The 20,109-nt window shown below is 36.3% G+C and overlaps 1 protein-coding gene across 4 annotated transcripts in view; it reads left to right on the forward strand.

Annotated features, from left to right (window-relative positions):
• The window catches only part of TASOR (transcription activation suppressor), a 51,747-nt gene that overhangs the window by 21,771 nt on the left and 9,867 nt on the right, over positions 1-20,109 (forward strand). For all 4 annotated transcript variants that reach the window (XM_080819321.1, XM_080819319.1, XM_080819322.1 and 1 more), the window contains exons 12-17: positions 9,156-9,228; positions 9,315-9,386; positions 10,332-11,033; positions 14,554-14,960; positions 16,325-16,466; positions 17,754-17,813. In XM_080819321.1, coding sequence (XP_080675447.1) covers positions 9,156-9,228; positions 9,315-9,386; positions 10,332-11,033; positions 14,554-14,960; positions 16,325-16,466; positions 17,754-17,813 — 1,456 coding nt within the window. The remainder of the gene's footprint in view (positions 1-9,155; positions 9,229-9,314; positions 9,387-10,331; positions 11,034-14,553; positions 14,961-16,324; positions 16,467-17,753; positions 17,814-20,109) is intronic.

Raw genomic sequence — 20,109 nt, forward strand, 5'->3', positions numbered from 1 at the left:
GAGGCCCAGAGATCATGACCCAAGCCGAAGGCAGAGGCTCAACCCACTGAGCCACCCAGGCGCCCAAGTTAATAATTCTTAAAGCTAACTTAAGATAAAGGAAAATGATGGATGTTCCTAAATTTGAAGGTTATTTCTGATGTGAGCATTCTATATATTTCCTGGTGTACTTGTACAAGAATTTTTTTCTCTGGGGTATATATTTAGCATATTAGATTTATTATCTATAAGTAGAATTATTGAATCATAACATAAACACATGACTGGCTTTACAAGATAATGCGGTACTGTTTTAAGTATACCAATTTATATCCCCTACCACGAGCAAGTTCTCCTTAATTCTCACAGTCGCTGATAAAGTCAGACTGTAGCAAAATCTACAAAAGTTGTGTAGTTATAACTATAGTTGTAGGGGCACCTGGGTGGCTCAGTGGGTTAAGCCTCTGCCTTCGGCTCAGGTCATGATTCCAGGGTCCTGGGATCGAGCCCCGCATCGGGCTCTCTGCTCAGCAGGGAGCCTGCTTCCTCCTCTTTCACTGCCTACTTGTGATCTCTGTCAAATAAATAAATAAAATCTTTAAAAAAATAAAAAAAATAACTATAGTTGTAGTTACAACTACATTGTACTGTGATTTTAGCCAATATTTTCCTGAGATAGGAATCGATCATCCTTTTATAAATTTATTTTAGTGTTCACTTACCTGTTTTTCCTTTGGGTGGCTTATGTTTTCTTACTAATTTGAGGAATTTTATGTATATTTTGGGTACTAATACTGAGGTTCATGTGCTAGAATGTTTTTTTTTCGTAAGCTACTTGCCTCTTTATTTACTTTGTTTACTCTTTATTTTACTTTATTTATTCATGGTGGGTTTTTTGAAGAACAGATGTTCTTAATCTAACTAAATTTATCTGCCTGAGTTTTAAGCACTGTTTGTGACTTTAAGAAATCTTTCCTTACCCCTAGATTTTATAGATACTGCCCTATGTTTTCTTGTGAATGTGTTATGATTTTGCCTATGTGGGTTTTTTTTCTTTTTGCATGATATAATGTAGGAATCCAACTTCACTTTGATGAATAACAAGTATGAATAACAAGTTGTTCTGAACCATTTATTGAATAGTCTCACCTTTCTCCACTAAGAAGCCTTGATAAGAGGTAGAGCCAACTGCCCCACTTTTTTCATCCTTTTTAGGAGTGTTTTGCTATATGACATTCAACCTTTTTCAAAAATTTAAGTTTCAACTTTGCTTTTTAAAAAAAAATTTTAGAATCAGCTTTAAGGTTCCTCCTTCCAAACCCTCTTCTCCCCCCACCAAAAAACCCCTACTGGGATTTTTTAATTGGAATTTTATTAAATCTGTAGATCACATTTGACAAAATAGATGTCTTTTGTGATACTGTCTTAGCCATGAACAAGATTCTCTCTTCATTCCTTTAGGGTATTCTTTTTTTTTTTTTTTTTAAGATTTTATTTATTTAGTTGACAGACAGAGATCACAAGTGGGCCAAGAGGCAGGCAGAGAGAGAGGAAGGGAAGCATGTTCCCTGCTGAGCAGAGAGCCCGATGCTAGACTCGATGGGCTCGATCCCAGGACCCTGGGATCATGACCCAAGCTGAATGCAGAAGCTTTAAACCACTGAGCCACCCAGGTGCCCCTTTAGGGTATTCTTTTAATAGAGTTTTATAATTTTCTGGATACACATCTTGCTTAGTTTTTGTTCAGTTTATCCCTGGGCATCTTGCTGTTTTTGATGCCATTATGAACAGTATTTTCCATTTCAGTACATTTTCTGTTCTGTATGTAAAAATGTAATTGATGCAGGGTGCCTGGGTGGCTCAGTGGGTTAAAGCCTCTGCCTTCAGCTCAGGTCATGATCTCAGGGTCCTGGGATCCAGCCCTGCATTGGGCTCTCTGCTCGGCAGGGAGCCTGCTCCTCGCCGCTCCCCCCCCGCCCCCACCTCCGCCTGCCTCTCTGACTACTTGTGATCTCTGTCAAATAAATAAATAAAATCTTTTTAAAAAAATGTAATTGATGGAGCACCTGGGTGGCTCAGTGCGTTAAGCCTCTGCCTTTAGCTCAGGTCATGATCTTAGGGTCTTGGGATCGAGCCCCACATCAAGCTGTCTGCTCAGTGGGGAGCCTGCTTCTCCCTCTCTCGCCTCTCTGCCTACTTGTGATCTCTGTCAAATAAAAAAATCTTAAAAAAAAAGTAATTGTTATTTATATATTGATTTTGTTAGATCAGTGTATGAAATTTGAGTAATTTGTTCTTTTTTTTTTTTTTAAGATTTTATTTATTTATTTGACACACAGAGAGATCACAAGTAGGCAGAGGCAGGCAGAGAGAGAGGGGGAAACAGGCTCCCTGCTGAGCAGAGAGCCCATTGTGGGGCTTGATCCCAGGACCCTGGGATCATGACCTCAGCTGAAGGCAGAGCCTTAACCCACTGAGCCACCCAGGCATCCCTAATTTGTTCTTTTTTATACATTATTTGGGATTGCTGTATAGACTTTATCATTTGAGAACTACATTGTTGTATTTTTTTCCTCTCCTTTCCTTTAGCTTTTTATTTCTTTTTCTTGTATTACTGTGTAATCTAGGCTCTCTAGTACTACAGTGTTGAATAAAGCGGTGGTTGTAGGCATTCTCTTATCTTTTTGAACATGTCTAACATCAGTCACTAGGTAGGAAGTTTGCAGTAGGTTTTTCACAAATCTCTTCATTAGTTTAAAAATTTTCTTCATTTTTTTAACCGTGATGGGTTTTGAATTTATTGAATGCTTTGGGAGGGCCTTTATCAAGATGGTAACATGGTATATTGGTGTATTAGGGTCCTCCAGAGGAACAGAACTTGTAGGATGTACACATACAGAAAAAGATTTATTATAAAGAATTGGCTCACACAGTTATGGAGGGTAAAAATTTCCAAGATTTGCAGTTAGCAAGCTGGAGATTCAGAAGAGCTTATATGTTAAACTCATCCAAAAATACTCTCAGAAATAGCTACAATAAAGTTTGACCAAATATTTGGATACCCTGTGGCCTGGTCAAGTTGACACATAAAATGAACCATCACATGTAGAATTTATCGTGTAGACTTATAAGATGAATTATATTTTATCTTTTTCCAGTATTAAACTGTATTTGTTTTGCTGGTTAAGAACACCAACTCCAGGGGCACCTGGGTTGCTCAGTTGGTTAAGGATCCAACTCTTGATCTTGGCTCAGGTCTGGATCTCATGGTCATGATGAATTTGAGCCCCACCAGGGTGGAGCCTATCTTAAAAAAAAAAAAAAAAAAACCTATCAGCTCCACTTTTTTTCTTTTTGAAATGCGTGGCTTGGTCTGTGAATGTTCTCTTTAGGAATTTTTTATCTGTGATGAGGAGTGAGTTTTGACGTGTGAACTTTCTTTCTCATATTGTCCTTGTCTGGGTTTTGTATCCATATTCTACTAGTTTCTTTGATTTGATTTAGGTAGTATTCCTCATTTTGCAAGAGATGGATGTATAAATGACTAAAATGATATATTCTTTGGATGTTTTCTACCACTTAACTGCAAAACTTGTCATTTATGGATGACTTTAAAATAGTGATTCAGTTTAATAGTTGAACTTTTCAGGCTTTCTATTTTTCCTTGGTTAAGTTTGAACGTACGGTTTTGTTTGGTTTTTAGGAATTTGTCCATTTCTTCTGTGTTTTTGTGTTTATTGTGATACAGTCATTTATATAGTTTCTTATTAATAGCTGTTATGAGCATTATTATATGGTAATTTCATTTTGCTTTCCTTGTTTAGTCACTTTCACCAGAGGTTTATTTATTTTATTGGTCTTAAGAATCAAATTATGGTTTTAACCTTCTATTGTATCTTTGTTTTATCTTTTACTAATCTTAGCTGTTAGTTTTATTAACTTCCAGTTTTGGAGGGTTCATTTTATTATTTCTGCCTTCTTTGGAAGTTGGGAAAATGGTCATTGAATTTTGAGTTCCAACAACTGTTTTAGTTGCATTCCACAACTTCTAATGTGTAGAGTTTTCATCATTATTCAGTTCTAAATATTTCTTGGTTTCCATTGTGATTCCTTCTTTGACACATGATACAGAGGATGTTTTAAAATTTCCAAATATAATACTTTTAAAATTTAATCCTATTAGAACAGGTGGTGATTATTGGAAATTTATTGATACTTGATCTAAAACTCACTTTGTGGTCAATTTTTGAACATGCCCTCTTGGTAGATTTGCTGCCGCACCCCCCCCCCCCCAAAAAAAACCATGTATTCCTTAATTGTTAGATCCTGGGTGCGTAATTCTGGGTTGACAGCTATTTTCTCTTAGCACTTTAGCTGTATTACAGTATCTTCTGGTTTCTATTTTTGTTGAGAGGTCTGTTCTTAGTCTAATTACTATTCTTTTGTAAGTTGTTGTCTTTTTCTGGTTGCTTTTTATCTTCATCTTTGGTGTTTTGCAATTACATGTCTGGGTGTAGATTTCTTATTTATCTAGCTGGTGTGTATTCTTTTGTATCTGGATTTACATATTCATTTCTGTAATACAGTTAGGTATTATCTGGCTATATTTGTCCTTCATTCTGTTTAGACTGTCTAGGACCCTAGAGCACCACATGTCAGGTTTTTTCATTTTGTACTTGATACTTGATTTTCTTTTGTGTTTTGTATTCACTTGTTTCTGTGTGCTGCATTCTGAGTAATTTCATCATAGCTGTCTTCTAGTTTACAAATTCTGTCTTTAGCTGTGTCTAGTTTGTTGTTTAATTCATTCATTGAGTGTTTAATTTCACATATTTTTGATTTCTGAAAGTTATATTTGATTATTCTTGACCTGCCTGGTCTTTTTTTTTTTTTTAATAGATAGATTCTTGTTAATTTTTTAGGAATACTTACTGAGTACCTATCATGTGCCAGGCACTGTTATAGGAGGTAGAGGTGTTATATTCTGATGTTCCTTAGTATTTTTTTATTGAAAGGAGCTTCACTGTTTTAGCCTTTTTTTTTTTAAACATATAATTTACTTGTTTCAGAGGTACGGGTCTGTGATTCATCAGTCCTATACAGTTCACAGCATTCACCTTCTCCAGTGTCCATCACCCAGCCACCCCATCTCCCTACCCTCCTCCCCTCCAGCAACCCTCGGTTTGTTTCTTGAGTCTCTTATGGTTTGTCTCCCTCTCTGGTTTTGTCTTCTTTCATTTTTCTTTCATTTTTCCCTCATTTTTCCTATGATCCTCTGTCTTGTTTCTCAAATTCCTCATATCAGTGAGATCATATGATAATTGTCTTTCTCTGATTAACTTATGTCACATAGCACAATAGCCTCTAGTTCCATCCACATCGTTGCAAATGGCAAGATTTCATTTTTGATGGCTGCATGATATTCCATTGTGTGTGTGTGTGTGTGTGTGTGTGCGCGCGTGCGTGTGCGTGCACGCGCGCGCACACACACTTGTGCACGCCCCACATCTTTTTTTTTTTTTTTAAAGATTTTATTTATTTATTTGACACAGAGAGAGGGATCACAAGTAGGCAGAGAGGCAGGCGGGGGTGGGGGGAAGCAGGCTCCCACTGAGCAGAGAGCCCGATGTGGGGCTCGATCCCAGGACACTGAGATCATGACCCGAGCCGAAGGCAGAGGCTTAACCCACTGAGCCACCCAGGTGCCCCCCTTTTTTTTTTTTTTAAGATTTTATTTATTTATTTGACAGGCAGAGATCACAAGGAGGCAAAGAGGCAGGCAGAGAGAGCAAGAGTAGGAAGCAGGCTCCCTGCTAAGCAGAGAGCCTGATGTGGGGCTCGATCCCAGGACCCTGGGATCATGACCTGAGCCAAAGGCAGAGGTTTTTAACCCACTGAGCCACCCAGGTGCCCCAATTATCACATCATCTTTATCCATCTTAGCATCTGTTGGTGGGCATCTAGGCTCTTTCTGTAGTTTGGCTGTTGTGGATATTGCTGCTGTATGTTTTAGCCATTTTTAAGTGTACACTTTTTTAGTGATTTTTAGTGGATTCACAGTATTGTATAGCCATCATCACTATCTGTTTTCAGAACATTTTGTTCACCCCAGAAAGAAACCTCATACCCATTAAGCATACGCTCCGCATTTGTTCTCCAGTCCCTAATAACAATGAATCTACTTCTTTCTTTACGGATTTGTCTGTTCTAGATACTTTATGTAAGTGGAATCATGCAGTATGTGCCTGGCTTCTTTCACTTAGCATAATTTTTTTTTTTAAGATTTGTATATTTAAGAGGGGGAGGGGCAGAGAGAGAATCTTCACATAGACTCCCTGCTGAGCATGGAGGGCCCACATGGGGCTCAGTCTCAAGACCTATGGGATCATGACCTCAGCCAAAACCAAGAGTCAGTTACTCAACTGACTCAGTCACACAGGCATCCATCTTAGCATAATACTTTGTTAAAGTTCATCCCATGTTGTAGCATATATCAGTACTAAATTCCTTTTCATGGCTGAACAGTATTTCCTTGTGTGGATAATACCACATTTTGTCCATTCATCAGTTGTTTCCATTCTTCTTTATAAATAGCTGCTATGAACATTTGTGTACCAGTTTTTATGTGCACGTGTTTTCAATTCTTCAAGTTATGTCTTTAAGCAGCTCATAACCTGTTTTATATATTACATCTGAAATTCCAGTTGAAATCCTAGGGTGTTGGAATCTGTTTCTGCTAAGTCTCACTTAGGGTGGCTTATTTCCTCCTAGGTTGTGAGCTTACTGTTTTATATTTTTACCATATTTTTGTTTGCCCTTTTTTTTTTAGACTTTATTATTATTTTAGTTTTTATGTAAATTAAAGTTAGTTAACATATAGTGTAGTATTCGTTTCAGGAAAAAAAAATCAGGAAAGATTTTATTTTTATTTAATTTAGAGAGACAATGTGAGCGGGGGGCAGGGGGCAGAGGGAGCAGAGAGAGAATCTCAAGAAGACTCTGCCGAGCATGGAGCCTGACATGGGGCTGGATCCCAGGACCGTGAGATCATGACCTGAGCCAAAACCAAGAGTCAGACTCAACCAGTTGAGCCACCCAGGTCCTGGAAAGATTTTATTTTTAAGTAATCTCCACATCCAACTCGGAGCTTGAACTCACAACCCCGAAATCAAGTCACACGCTCTACCAGCTGAGCTAGCCAGGTTCCCCAACTTTTTTGTGTTTGTACCATGTTACCTGTAATGTTTATTTGAAAAGTCAAAATAGTAGAATCAAGAAATAAAAACTGGCAGACTGGATTAATACTGTTATCTGAGGGGAAGAAAACAGTAAGGTGTAATAGAGGCAGCAGTAGTATGGAATTCAAAGGTGTTTCTTTCCCCTACAGCATTTAAAGTGTTTCTGGGAGCTAAAGGCAAAAATACTATTTAGGGCCTCTGTCTGCTGGATTATTGTTTCTGGGTGTGGATTCCCTGTGCTCCATGGGTCTCTGGGGATGTTAAGGCCCATTAGAAGACAAGGGTCTTTATGGCACTGAACCAATGGAATTTAAAACCCTGGCATTAGAGTGTGTGAGACATTAAAATTATCTGTTTTTCCTTAATAACCACAAAACGTGAAAATCTTAACTCGTATTTCCCAGCTTCGTGTTCTGACAAACCAAGAGATGGGTAAAATGTTAAAAGGGATATGATATGTAAAATGTTTTAGGGGTACCCAGGTGGCTCAGTAGCTTAAGGATCTGACTCTTGATAAGGTCATGATCTCATGGTTGTGAAATCCATGTCAGGCTCTGTGCTCAAGAGTCTGCTTGAGATTCTCTCTCTCCCCGCCCTCTGTGCATACTCTCTCTCTAAATAAATAAAAATGAAACATTTTGGATAAAAGTATTTGAGTCTGAAACAGAAATTTTGCATGTACATTGTCCATCTTACTTTTGGCTGTTCATTGTCTTTATTAAATGTAAATCGATAGCAGTTATTTTCTGTCCATTAAATTATGGGTTCTTAAACAGACTTTGTTTACTGGAATTAATAGAAATTTAGGTGACACATACTTCCTTTTAGAGTCCCGATAACCTTTTATGTTCAACTGTCATGCTTAGATCTTCCTTTACTTCCCCTTTCTTCAATCTAAAACATATTGCAAATGATTGCAGTAGCTCACAAACTTTCCTGCATTACTTTTTTTATTTCCCCCTACTTCACAGTGCTGTTGGAGTTTTTTGGTTGTTTTTTGAACTCCAGTTCTAAAGGGCATATACTCTTGAGGGCATTCCTGGCTAACCTGGTATTCTTGCCTTTTTACAATTGAGCCCATAATCTTTCCTTCTAGACTTGTATGTTTGTCCCAGTCTGCCATCACCCTTTTGCTAATCTTAAGTACTCTAATGCCTGCAGACCATTCATCAATTACAACTGCCTTTGCTCATGATGTTGACTCTTAAAATAGTCCTTCCCATAATCTTAGGCTCTTGGCAGTGTTCCTATCCTTCAAAATCCACCTAAAGTACACTGTCAGTATCTTTTCCAACTATAAACTATATTTTTTCTCTTCTTGTTGTTTTGTATATCTTTTTGAGAACTTCTCTGTTTTGAATAATTATTGATATTTCTTCTGTTACTCTACCCAATTATAAATTTCTTATGATCAAGGCTCTTGTGTTGCTTGTCTTTAAAGTTCTTTCTGGCAAGGCAGATTGCCTTAGGGTGAAAGGTGTTCATTAACTATGTGAAGAATTAGATTATAGCAACACATTTAATTTGAGATTAGCTTGACCTCATGAAATGTAATGTTTGTGCTATACTTGTTTTTATACCCCTAACATTTAGCACACTGCTTTGGCAATTTAACATGTCTTTTGAATTGTTGAGGAAGGTATTTGACGTCTTTAATTTGGTCCTTGTATTTTAGTGTCAAGGAAAAATTGAGTTGGTTTCACAGTTAATTAGGGGAATTCGTTCAGTAATATCTTATGAGAACTAGGGAATTTTTGTTTGATTGGAATTCTGTTAATCAGAAAGTTCATAGAGTTTTTAATGTGGTAGCAATATTTTTCCTAAAGCAAGATGATCAGTAACTTGTTTGCTTTACAATTATTAGAAACTGCTATGTGCCTGCCTTATGATGAGTAATAATGAAGCAGATTCAACTTCTTCCCTTTTCCAAAAATGCAGGTTCTTGTTAAACCTTTGGGAGACCGAGGATACCTTTTTCTTCTCTCTCCTTGTCAAATGGTTTCTCCATATGGTAAGTGATCTCTTTAATTTTTACAATTCTTTTTCATTTTTTCATTAGAACATATTGCTAACCAGTTTTGGCTTCTGTTTTTTTAGAACATCAAACTGCCAGATCTCGAGTCCTACATGCTTTATTTCTGTTTCAAGAATCTAGAGGCATAGTTACTTGTAAGTTCTTCGAATATCTAAATCAAGTCACTGATAAATACTTAACATTTCTTTGAAATTTTCCAGATAACTTAGTAAACATTTTGTTTCTTATATTTTGGAAAATACTGTGGGGCTATTAAGATGCATTAGCAAAATAAAACATAAACTATGTATGTCTTGATTATCTTTTAATGGAAAATTATTTGGGAGTTAACAGTGTTTTCACTAAATAAACATTAATTGTAATTATTAAAATACTGTAGTAGCTTTGGTTTTTAGGGTTCTATATTATAAGTAGTATTTTTTTTTTAGCTGAGTTCATTTTTGCATTCAAATTTTAACAATAAAAAGATCATATGCTAGGCTAAATTTAGGCCATTTAAAATTAATAAAAGTTTTTTACACTGGTGTTAGAATTTGCTATTCACTGTTCCTAAGAACATACTTCAATGCTATATTAAGGTAAAATTCCCACTGATGGGTTTCATTGTTAAATTAAGAATGACATTTTCAATTGTAGCCACTTGGTGTTTAGATATCTGTCTATAGGGTGTAAAACATTAATGTAAAGTTAAATTTATTACAGTACAGCAGGAAGGAGTGACATTGCTATCAGTTGCAGGATTCTCTTACAAGGGGCCTCAGATTTTGCCTTGCTTCTTTATTTCTCATTACATTTCCCTGCTACCAGTTGAATGCCAAGGGACAATAAGAAATGAAGATCTTCAATGAGTGGGTGTTTTTCCCTTTAAAAATACCCTCTACAATTTTTGGTTTCTTAATTGGCCTCTTTTTAGAAGCGACACTCTTCGTTTATTTCTATGTTGCATATATGTATTAGGGTACATACTGCTAGTCTGGTTTACCATTAATGTATAAATGTTGTTGCATTTCTTTGACAACATGTAGATCTGTATTTGATTCTTGATTGCTAACATGGTTTGCCTTTTTGTTTGTTTACAGCACAAAAAGGTTCAACTAATGCAACACCACAGAAGAGACATGAGAGCATGACAGATGTATTAAAAATAACTCAGTTTTTACAGTTTGCTTTGATTCAGTGTCGAAAGGAATTCAAAAATATAAATACTATAAATTTTCATTCTGTTGTTGAAAAGTATGTAAATGAATTTTTTAAGCGAGGTTTTGGTTCAGGTAAACGAGAGTTTATCATGTTTCCGTATGATTCCCGATTAGATGATAAAAAATTCTTATACTCAGCTCCAAAAAATAAATCCCATATTGATAATTGTTTGCATGCCTATATTTTTCGGCCTGAAATGTATCAGTTACCAATTTGTAAATTGAAAGAGCTTTTTGAAGAAAATAGAAAACTTCAACAGTTCAGTCCACTCTCAGATTATGAAGGCCAAGAAGAAGAAATGAATGGTACAAAAATGAAATTTGGAAAACGAAATAACTCAAGGGGTGAAACTATTTTACCTAGAAAGCAGAAGTCCTCTCACTCTTTGGATTATGATAAGGATAGAGTCAAAGAATTGATTAATTTAATTCAGTGTAGGAAAAAAAATGTGGGTGGGGACTCAGACACAGAAGATATGAGAAGCAAAACTGTCTTGAAGAGGAAGCTTGAGGATCTACCTGAAAATATGAGAAAGCTCGCCAAAACCAGTAATTTATCTGAAAATTGCCATCTATATGAAGGTAAAAATATCAGGTTGCTTTTATATAGTATAAAAATAACAACCAAAAATACAGTAAAGTAGTTCTGTCCTTTCCCCTAGTACCGGGGTCTGCAAGTTATAGCCTCAGAACCAATCCAGCCTGTCCCCTGTTTTTGTAAAGAAAGTAATCAGATTTCTGCATTGTATAGCTTAGGCTAATACGAGGAAAATAAAGTATGCTTGGCTATTGTCCTGTTAATTGGAGTTCTTGTCCTTTTATGTCCTGCTAATTTTATAATTGGGAAAGTACATTGAATATTCGGTTCCTTTAGCATGTTGCTTAGTGAAAGGAACCTTCTGAGGTTTAAATTTTGTTTATTAGATGCATACACATTTTTTTCCCACCCCAGGAGCCCAGTAATATGTTTGACTTCTTCTTTTTTTCTATTTTTCTTTATTTTGTTTTAGTTGACAGTAAAAGTCAGAAATGGGAGATCCTTCTTTTAAGTGTGTGTTTCAGTACTGCAAGTACTCCTTTTCATCTAGATTTTTAATATCTTCACACTGCTTAAAAAAGCATGAAATGTCTTTGAGTTCGTGGACCTTTGAATTTTGTGCTGCTGCTCTTGTTATTTATGGCAGATACCAGTATTCCATTCCTGTTTCTTACTAAGCTATTTTACTTGTATATGTTCAAATTCAGTGTGTCTCAGAAATGATTAGGTTAAATCAGTGTTTTTATACTGTTGTCTTCGCCATCAGTGCTTGTATCCTCAGTTACCTTTCACTTATCTGCTCTGCTCTCTCTATTCCTGCACATATGGTAACCACTGGCCACGTGTTGTATTTAAGTTTAAATTAAAATGGGGGCACCTGGGTGGCTCAGTGGGTTAAAAGCCTCTGCGTTCAGCTCAGGTCATGATCCCGGGGTCCTGAGATCGAGCCCCACATCAGGCTCTCAGCTCTGTGGGGAGCCTGCTTCCTCCTCTCTCTCTGCCTGCCTCTCTGCCTACTTGTGATCTCTGTCAAATAAATAAAAATCTTAAAAAAAAAAAGAGTTTAAATTGAAATAAAAGTTCATGTATTATATTTGGAACATTGCATAAGCCATACCACTGTATTGCAATAGCACAGATAAGGAACATTTCCATCATTGCAGAGAGTTCTGTTTGACACTGTTGTCGTCTTCAGTAACTTTCCAGTGTTTCTTCTTTATTTGATCTGTGTTCTTTCTTTCTAGCATTTTCATCTTGTTCTTACCTCTTGGGTGGCTTTCCTGGCATCTGTCACCCATTTCAGTATCATGTTCTTCCAGTCTCAGCTTCGTATATGTCTTTTCAAAAGTTTTTAATAGATTGGCCATGACCCACCTGGGTAACCATGTTTCCCACTCTTTTTTCACATATTCCTTGATTAGGGTTCATCTCTCTCAGAATATGTCATAGTCAGTCCTTTACACTCCTCTTTCTTTCTTCCTGAAGCATCTTTCATTTCTCTCAACCCTTATATCTTTGCATTTCAGATCCCTCCCTAGATTTTGGCTCTTCTGCTTCTTGATGGTTATTACCTTTAGCTTATGCCATGCTGAACCTGTGGACATTTACTGATCTGCACTGTCTTAACTGTTGACCTGGTGTCTTGAGAATTAAGTGCTTACCATGTGCCAGGTGTTTTACATATATGGACTCATTTAGTTCTTGAGTGGTAGACATTATTATCCTTAATTTACAGATGAAAAAAATCTGAAGAAGTTGAATAATTTTACCTAAAGTTATGTAGTTCATTAATCCATGTTTAATTCATAATTTAGTTGTGGCTGACTCTAAAACATTGTTCCTAAACTTGGCTGTATTTACTAGCACTAGCACATAATGGTCAAGATACTTAAGTTTTAGTACTGTTTAGCTGATAATTGATTTTGTCTGTGTGAAAAAATAGTCGTGGGTTACAGTCAGGCTCTATCAATAATAAAAATGGTGGGAAAGCCATGCCAATAGGCCAAAGTAGAAGTAAGACAGGGGAGAAGGGAGAGATAGGTTAAATTTGAACTAGTGACAGTCAGACTTAACATTTCTAGGTGTTCCTCATTTGTGTTTCTTTTTAGTCATTTTGTACACTTTATTTTTGATTTCTGAAAATAGAGATTTAAAGGTTGGATTCTAGCTTTTAAAATACCCTCATCTTGATTTGGTGATGAACCCACTCATTTTATAAGAGGTAACCTCCTATTTTCCCAACCCCCTTTTACATTAACTTTTTTGAGCTATGGTTTCCATAAAATGTACCGGTAAATTTTAAGGGCATAGTTTAAAGACAAATTTTGGTAGTTATTTTACCACCACTCCAATATATAGAACATTTTCATTACCCTCAGATACTACATTATACTCCTTTGTAATCTCACCCCACGCCACCACTGATCTGCTTTCCGTCTCTACGGATTATTTTCCACTACTATGATTTTATAATCCATGTAAGTAGAGGATGTACTTTGTTGTTTCTAAATTTTTTCCCCTTATGGTTCATCATACCCTGCTTAAATTGGAAATCCTTACATCTCTCCAGGCTTTGCCCTCCTTCAGCATTACAAGCACCATTTCCTGAATGTCTATTCCCTTTGTAGGTTTTAAATATAATGGTTGTGCAGATCACCCATATTTATACCTGCTTGTAACCATCTTTTAACATGTTTTCTCTCATAGTACTTTTTGTTCTTAGTGCAAGTTTAGTATAGACTGCTTCGGGATAATTTTGTATCCCTAGTATTTTAGCTTTGTTATGAAATTAAGTAATCTAGTCATTCAAGATAAGGTTTTAGATTATAAGAATATCAAGCTTTATCTTAAAGACAAAATCTAATAGGTATAAAGGAGATAGAAATCAAATTAAGCCATGGTTTGTTTTTTTTTTAGTAGATTTAAATGTAATCTGCATGTGCTAACATTTTGCAAAATAACAAGTACAGATATTTTATCTGTTTTCAAGTCAGATAAAACTGGGGGTAAACTGATTGGGATTTTGGTAATAGAGTTTAAGGTAACTACAGTACAGGTATTAATATATATTATCCATACTACCAGCATGATGTCTGAGCTCATTTCTCCATTAATACAGTTTTCAAATTACGAAAATAAGCTTTCATTTATGGGAATTTCTAGCTATGTGCAAAATTTTATTTTTTAATTTTTCTTATTACTTTTAAAAGATTTTTACTTATTTATTTGAAAGAGAAAGTACATACATGTGGGGAGAAGCAAGCTCGCCACTGAGCAGGGAGCCCGATGTGGGGCTTAATCCCAAAACCCTGGGATCATGACTTGAGCCAAAGGCAGGTGCTTAACCAATTGAGCCACCCTGGTACCTGCTGTGTGCAAAATTTTAGAACCAGTTATATTTGTAAAGAAAGGGATGGATGTACTTGTACAGTCTAAGCCAGTGGTCTGATTGGATTCTTGCCCATAAATATCTTATGACAATTAATTTCTAGGTGTATATGATTTTTAAGTTTTTATGCAAACATTCCAAACTAAGATAAGGTTTTTCTTTCTCTTTACCTTCAGGGTCTCCTCAGCCTGTTGGCTGTCTTGGGCATGATGCTGATTTGAGACAGCAGCCGCAGGATACCTCTAACTCCGGTGTTGCTGATATCCATCGGCTATTTAATTGGCTATCAGAAACACTAGCAAATGCACGGCATTCTGATGCATCCTTGACAGACACAGTCAACAAAGCCTTAGGATTGAATACTGATGATGCCTATGAAGAGCTGAGGCAAAAGCATGAGTATGAGTTGAGCTCTCCCCCAGATAAGAAAGAATATGAGCAGCCTACTTGTGCAAAAATTGAAAGTGTGCATTTTAAGGGCACTCAGAGCCCATTGCTAGAAGTTGATACATCATTGTTAAAGTATCCTGTTGCTGTTTGTACTGGTGAGGCGGGCACGGACCATAAACTACATTCGAAAGAAGTAAGCATATGTCTTTTGATTATATATGTTATTTTTGTGTGTCTGAAAGGATGTAGGTGTGTTTCAATGGGATTTTTTTCCCTTTCAAAAAGAAAGAAAATACACATTGCAATAAAGGTATCTGTCCAGGATAGTAGTTCTAAGTTATTCCTTATTACAAAGGGATAAATGCAGAAGTAGCTGTTTTCCTTCCTGCTTATAGGATTGTGTATATCGGCATATATATAGTTAATAAAATTGAATCCTCAAAAGATTGGCTTTCTACTGGCAGTTCTAGAATCCAAAAGTGATATAAACAAGATTAGGTAGTTTGTATTTTTCATGCAAAGAGGAATGGAATGTGAGTGTCTTTTAAGGATTACTTCTGAAATGACTCTCAGCATTGCTTGACAGGACATCCAGTTTGTTTATGAAGGAAACTTAGTACTCATCTCCAGCTGAGAAGTAACCTTGTCTTCCCCAAAATGTGGCTGCATCTCTGGGAAATAACAATAACAGGATGGCACCATTTTCCTAAGGGTTCATTTCTAATTTCCTTTTCTCCTATTTCTCTCACCTGCCTTTGAATAAAAGTCATATGCATGTACCCAGGCTTTCTCCACATAGTTTTAGGATATTTATTTTAGGAGGAGGATGATGTCAGGAGACCTACTTGCAGAAGTATGTAACTTAGGTAACTAACCAATATTATTAACATTTCCTGACATATTTAATACTCTAAATTGAGTTGATAGGAGCATGGGCCAAACTCTGCCCACTGCCTTCATCTGTCTGTTTGTTTGTTTATTTATTTATTTATTTATTTGAGAGTGCAGGCATGTGTGAGAGGGAGAGAGAGAATCTTAGCCCAACATGGGGCTCAATCTCACAACCCTGATCATGATCTGAGCTAAAGTCAAAAGCCAGATTCTTAACTGACTGAGCCATCTCCGTGCCCCCGCCCACTGCCTGTTTTTGTAACTAAGGTTTTAGTGGAACACAGTGGAACACAGCCATTCGTTTAGATGGATCCTCTGGCTGCTTTTGCACTACACAGGCAGACCTGGGTATCTGGCCCACAAAGCCTAAAATACTTGGTGCTTTATTGAAAATGCTTACCAGCCTCTGCTCTAAATCAACATCAAATTATGTTTTGAGGGAAAACATTATGTTTTAAGACCAGAGTATTTTAACTTTGCCATGCTGTTTTTACTCATTTGTAATGTTTAGATCGAAGCTTGTGGATTTGATATCAAAAAACAGTGTAATGTGTGACTTGCTTCAGGGTTGTGAGTTCAAGCCCCACATTGGGTGTGGAGCCTACTTGTTTATTCTGGACATAAAAGTTAATTGAAAAGCTATTGAATATGTACTCTAATTTTTAGGATCCAAATTTAATTAACATGAGTAATTTTGAAGATTGTAGTCTGTGTCCCACTGTTCCCATTGAACATGGATTCCGCAGACAGTCTAAGTCAAATAATGTTGAAGAGACGGAAATACATTGGAAACTGATTCCAATTACAGGTAAGAACATGTATACTGGGACTTGGGTTTGCTTGGTTTTACTTAGCAGTTTCCTAAAGGGTTCATCTTTTCTAGATTCTGTTCTTGGGTCAATGGGTGGTTCATCTTACTTGGCTCTGACATCATCTTATTTTGAACAATGTAATGTTCATCATTGGTTGTTGCTGGTTTTGGTCAGCATCAGCAAGTATCTGCAAAACAGCCTATAAAAGCAGAGGGATTTAAAACATACTTTCCCAATGGAGTTTAGCATGCAGACTTCCAAATGAATATTGTTGGCAGAAATTGAGTTTCTAATAAGGTGAGATAGTGACAGAGATGAAATGATGGTCTTTGGGACAACAGATTAAATGCTATCTTCTCAAATTATTAGTGTACACTTCACCATAAGCTATCACCATAAGAAGCTATCATCTAAGAAGTTATGTTGAGGTTCATCTGTTTGGGAAAAAAAAAACAAACTTGATTTCTTAACATTGGATTATCTTAGAAAACTTAGATCATCATAGAGATTATCCTGAAGTGATAAAATGCAGAAGTCCCTAGAAAGCTTATTGGACCATGGGGCAAGACTAGGTTAATGTTGAAAGATCATTTTGCAGTATTCTAATTTCTCTGTGTAAACACATGTATAAACACACACACACACATATATATACATATTCTTAATATTCTAAGTTCTTACCTTTGTTAGCTAAGCATTTTTTGAAATATTCCCAGGGCACATCTTTTCCATTCCTAGTCCTTTAAAAAGAAAAAGAAAAAAAAAAACCAACCAACTTTTTGCTAAAAAGTTAGACTGGCTTGTGACCTAGAAGCTACTGAGACCTCCAAGGACTCTGTGAAGAATTTCTGAAACTTGAAGAATTACCATGGGCTTAAGCACCATTCTCTACTTAGTACCTTACCAGAAGGGCAAGAGCTCTAGAAGTGATGGTAGAGAAGTGACTGGTACTTAAGAGCTGGAGATGTTGGCTTGAGTGGGAGAAACACAGTTAAAAAGTAGTCAATACAAGTGCTTATCCTAACTAACCATTCTTCATTTAGGTAGCTTTGTAATTGATTTTCAGAGCCATTTGAAGGCACAACATCTAGATGTTGATATTCCATCATCATCTGAATGCAAAGGGAATCAACTTCTATTTCTGAATGACCCTTCTGGATTGTTTTAGGCAGAAGATGTAATACTTGGATTTGTTAGTGTTTGGGGTTGTCAGAAAGGTGCTTAATATAGGTATCACATATATCTGAAAAGAGTCTACAAATCTAATGGATGCTTTCCCTCAGGAGGGAATGCAAGAAGCCCAGAAGACCAGCTGGGGAAACATGGTGAGAAACAAACACCAGGTGAGAAGGCCTCCCTTTGCTTTTCCTCCCGATGTGCCCTTCTTCAGAATTGCTACTTGCATTTCTGGTTCTCTATCAGTAGGGCATCATTTTGAGTTCTGTTATTACAGAAAATTTGGACAGTATCACATTTGCATTTAAAATCTTTCTTTGATTTGTATCAAATATTCTTATACAAAGAATGTGTTTAAAGAAGTCACTGAGTATTCGGAGTTTAAGTTTCCTTCACTGTAGTGATTCTGTCTGATACGATGTCTTGGGAAAATGGGAATATTTTTCGTAATCCATTTCTGTAGAATACCCTATGCAAAACAGTCTTCAAATTTCTTTAAAGTTTAAAAAACAAAAGGATTGAGGCCCGTTATCTTCTAGGTTCATTATTCCTAATCTTGAATTTTTGACCCAATTCTTCTTCTGATTATTTAAGTAAAGTAGTGTAAATAAGAGATTAGGAAACTTTGGGATTCCAGAAACAGTTACAGATGTTGCTGATTAGCCAATTGCTGTTGGTTCTTAGACCTTTACTTTTGTCTGAGTTCTGTCCATTCAGCATCTCTGCAGATGGTCATAGGCATTGTTTTCTTGCTTAGAGTTTGGTGGTTGGCCTTTTTTGGTTGGTTTCAATTTCATTATATCTTATTCTTTCAGAAATCTTAAGTGGTAATGGGTTTTTTTCCCTTAATTTGAAGGAAAGCTAAGTGGCGTAGTTTTAGTTGGTCTTTATGGTTTTCCTCTCCACAGAGTTTTTTAAAAAAAGACTGAATGGTTTTCTTTAAGAAAATTTTTTGTCTCCTCCTAGGAAAAATGACCCAAAAAAGCAAAACAGGAACAACAGATATAAGACATACAGGAAAGTGCATAAATCTTTAGTACACAGCTCAATGGGTTTTTACATGTGTATAGACTCATGTTACAACTGCCCAAATCAAGATTTAGAACATTTCCAACATCCCCAGGTTTTCTCCTCTAGTCTTCCAGTCAGTACTCCCCCTGACCCAACTGTAACCACTAATCTAGTATTTTTTTTTGTTTTACCATAGATTAGTTTTACCTGTTCTTAAATTTAAGGTAAATGGAACCTATAATGTCTTGTTTTGTTTTTGGCTGTTTCACTCAACATTATCCCTGGGATTCACCTATTTTCTATCTGTCAGTAATCCTTTCTCATTAGAAGCAGCCAGGTATCTTGTTTATGCTTCAACATGCGCCATTGACATCTGCAGTCCTCTTTTATTTGTTGTACCATCTTTATATTTTGTGATGGAAAATGTAAATATGTGAATGATGCTGCCTTTAGAGAACTCATTATTCCCCTTTCAGAGTCAAAGTACTGTAATGCTTGAATGACAATCACTAGAAAACATGTATTATTGTTATTGGCATGTATTTCCTTTAGATCATTACTGAAAAGACATTTTTTAAGATGAAGTTGTCAGTTCTAGTGATCAGAATCTTATAGGGGAAATTTGTGCAAAATAGAATTAGGTGATGGTATTTTGCTTTTCTAAAAGGGATTTAAACTTTTTTAATGGGGGAAAATTCCCTACATGGATTTAAGCTTAATTCAGCTTTAAAAAAAAAAATCCCTTTATCATAGCCCTTCAAGCATAAGCTTATTGGTCTGAACTACAACTCTATGTCTTGGGAACAGGTATTTCATTTGAAATAATACATAATTGGAAGTTTAAAAATTATAGGTGGTATTCCCCAACCTGTTTGCTTTACAAGGTACAGTTTAAATGTTTTTATTTAAATAAATCAGACATCTGATATGGTACTCAAGAAGTGGAAAAGTATTTCAAAAAGTAAAATACCTCAAAAAGTCTTGCAGCCCTGTCCTAGACACTTAGTTTCATTGCATGGATCAACCTCTGTTAGAAATTTCTTATGTATCCTTCCAGACATTTTGTGTGTGCACTAAACCCCATGTTACAGATTTAAGAAGGATGTTCTGTATTCTGGAGTTATTTTATGGAACTTGAATTCTGCTTTATCAGTTTCATAAGTTTTAATTCTTACCTTGGTACATTGGACATTTTGCTCCCCTACTCTTCTTCCACCTACAGACTTGTTGTGGTCTTACTTGCCAGCAGATACCTTTGCAGTAGTTAACGGGTGTAGTGGTTCATGGCAACTACCAGGGTTGGTGGAGAAATGTCACAAGCTGACTGCTTTTGAGGCTGTTAAGAGCTTTAGAAAAGTGTGAGTGTGAGGAAAACCAAAACTGAATTTCTGTGGAGAGGGTATGTTGCCACATATGGGTGCAAATTTGAATAAGGAATTCGCTATATCTTCA

The sequence above is a fragment of the Martes martes genome (assembly GCF_963455335.1).
Source record: "Martes martes genome assembly, chromosome: 1".
Lineage (NCBI taxonomy): Eukaryota > Metazoa > Chordata > Mammalia > Carnivora > Mustelidae > Martes > Martes martes.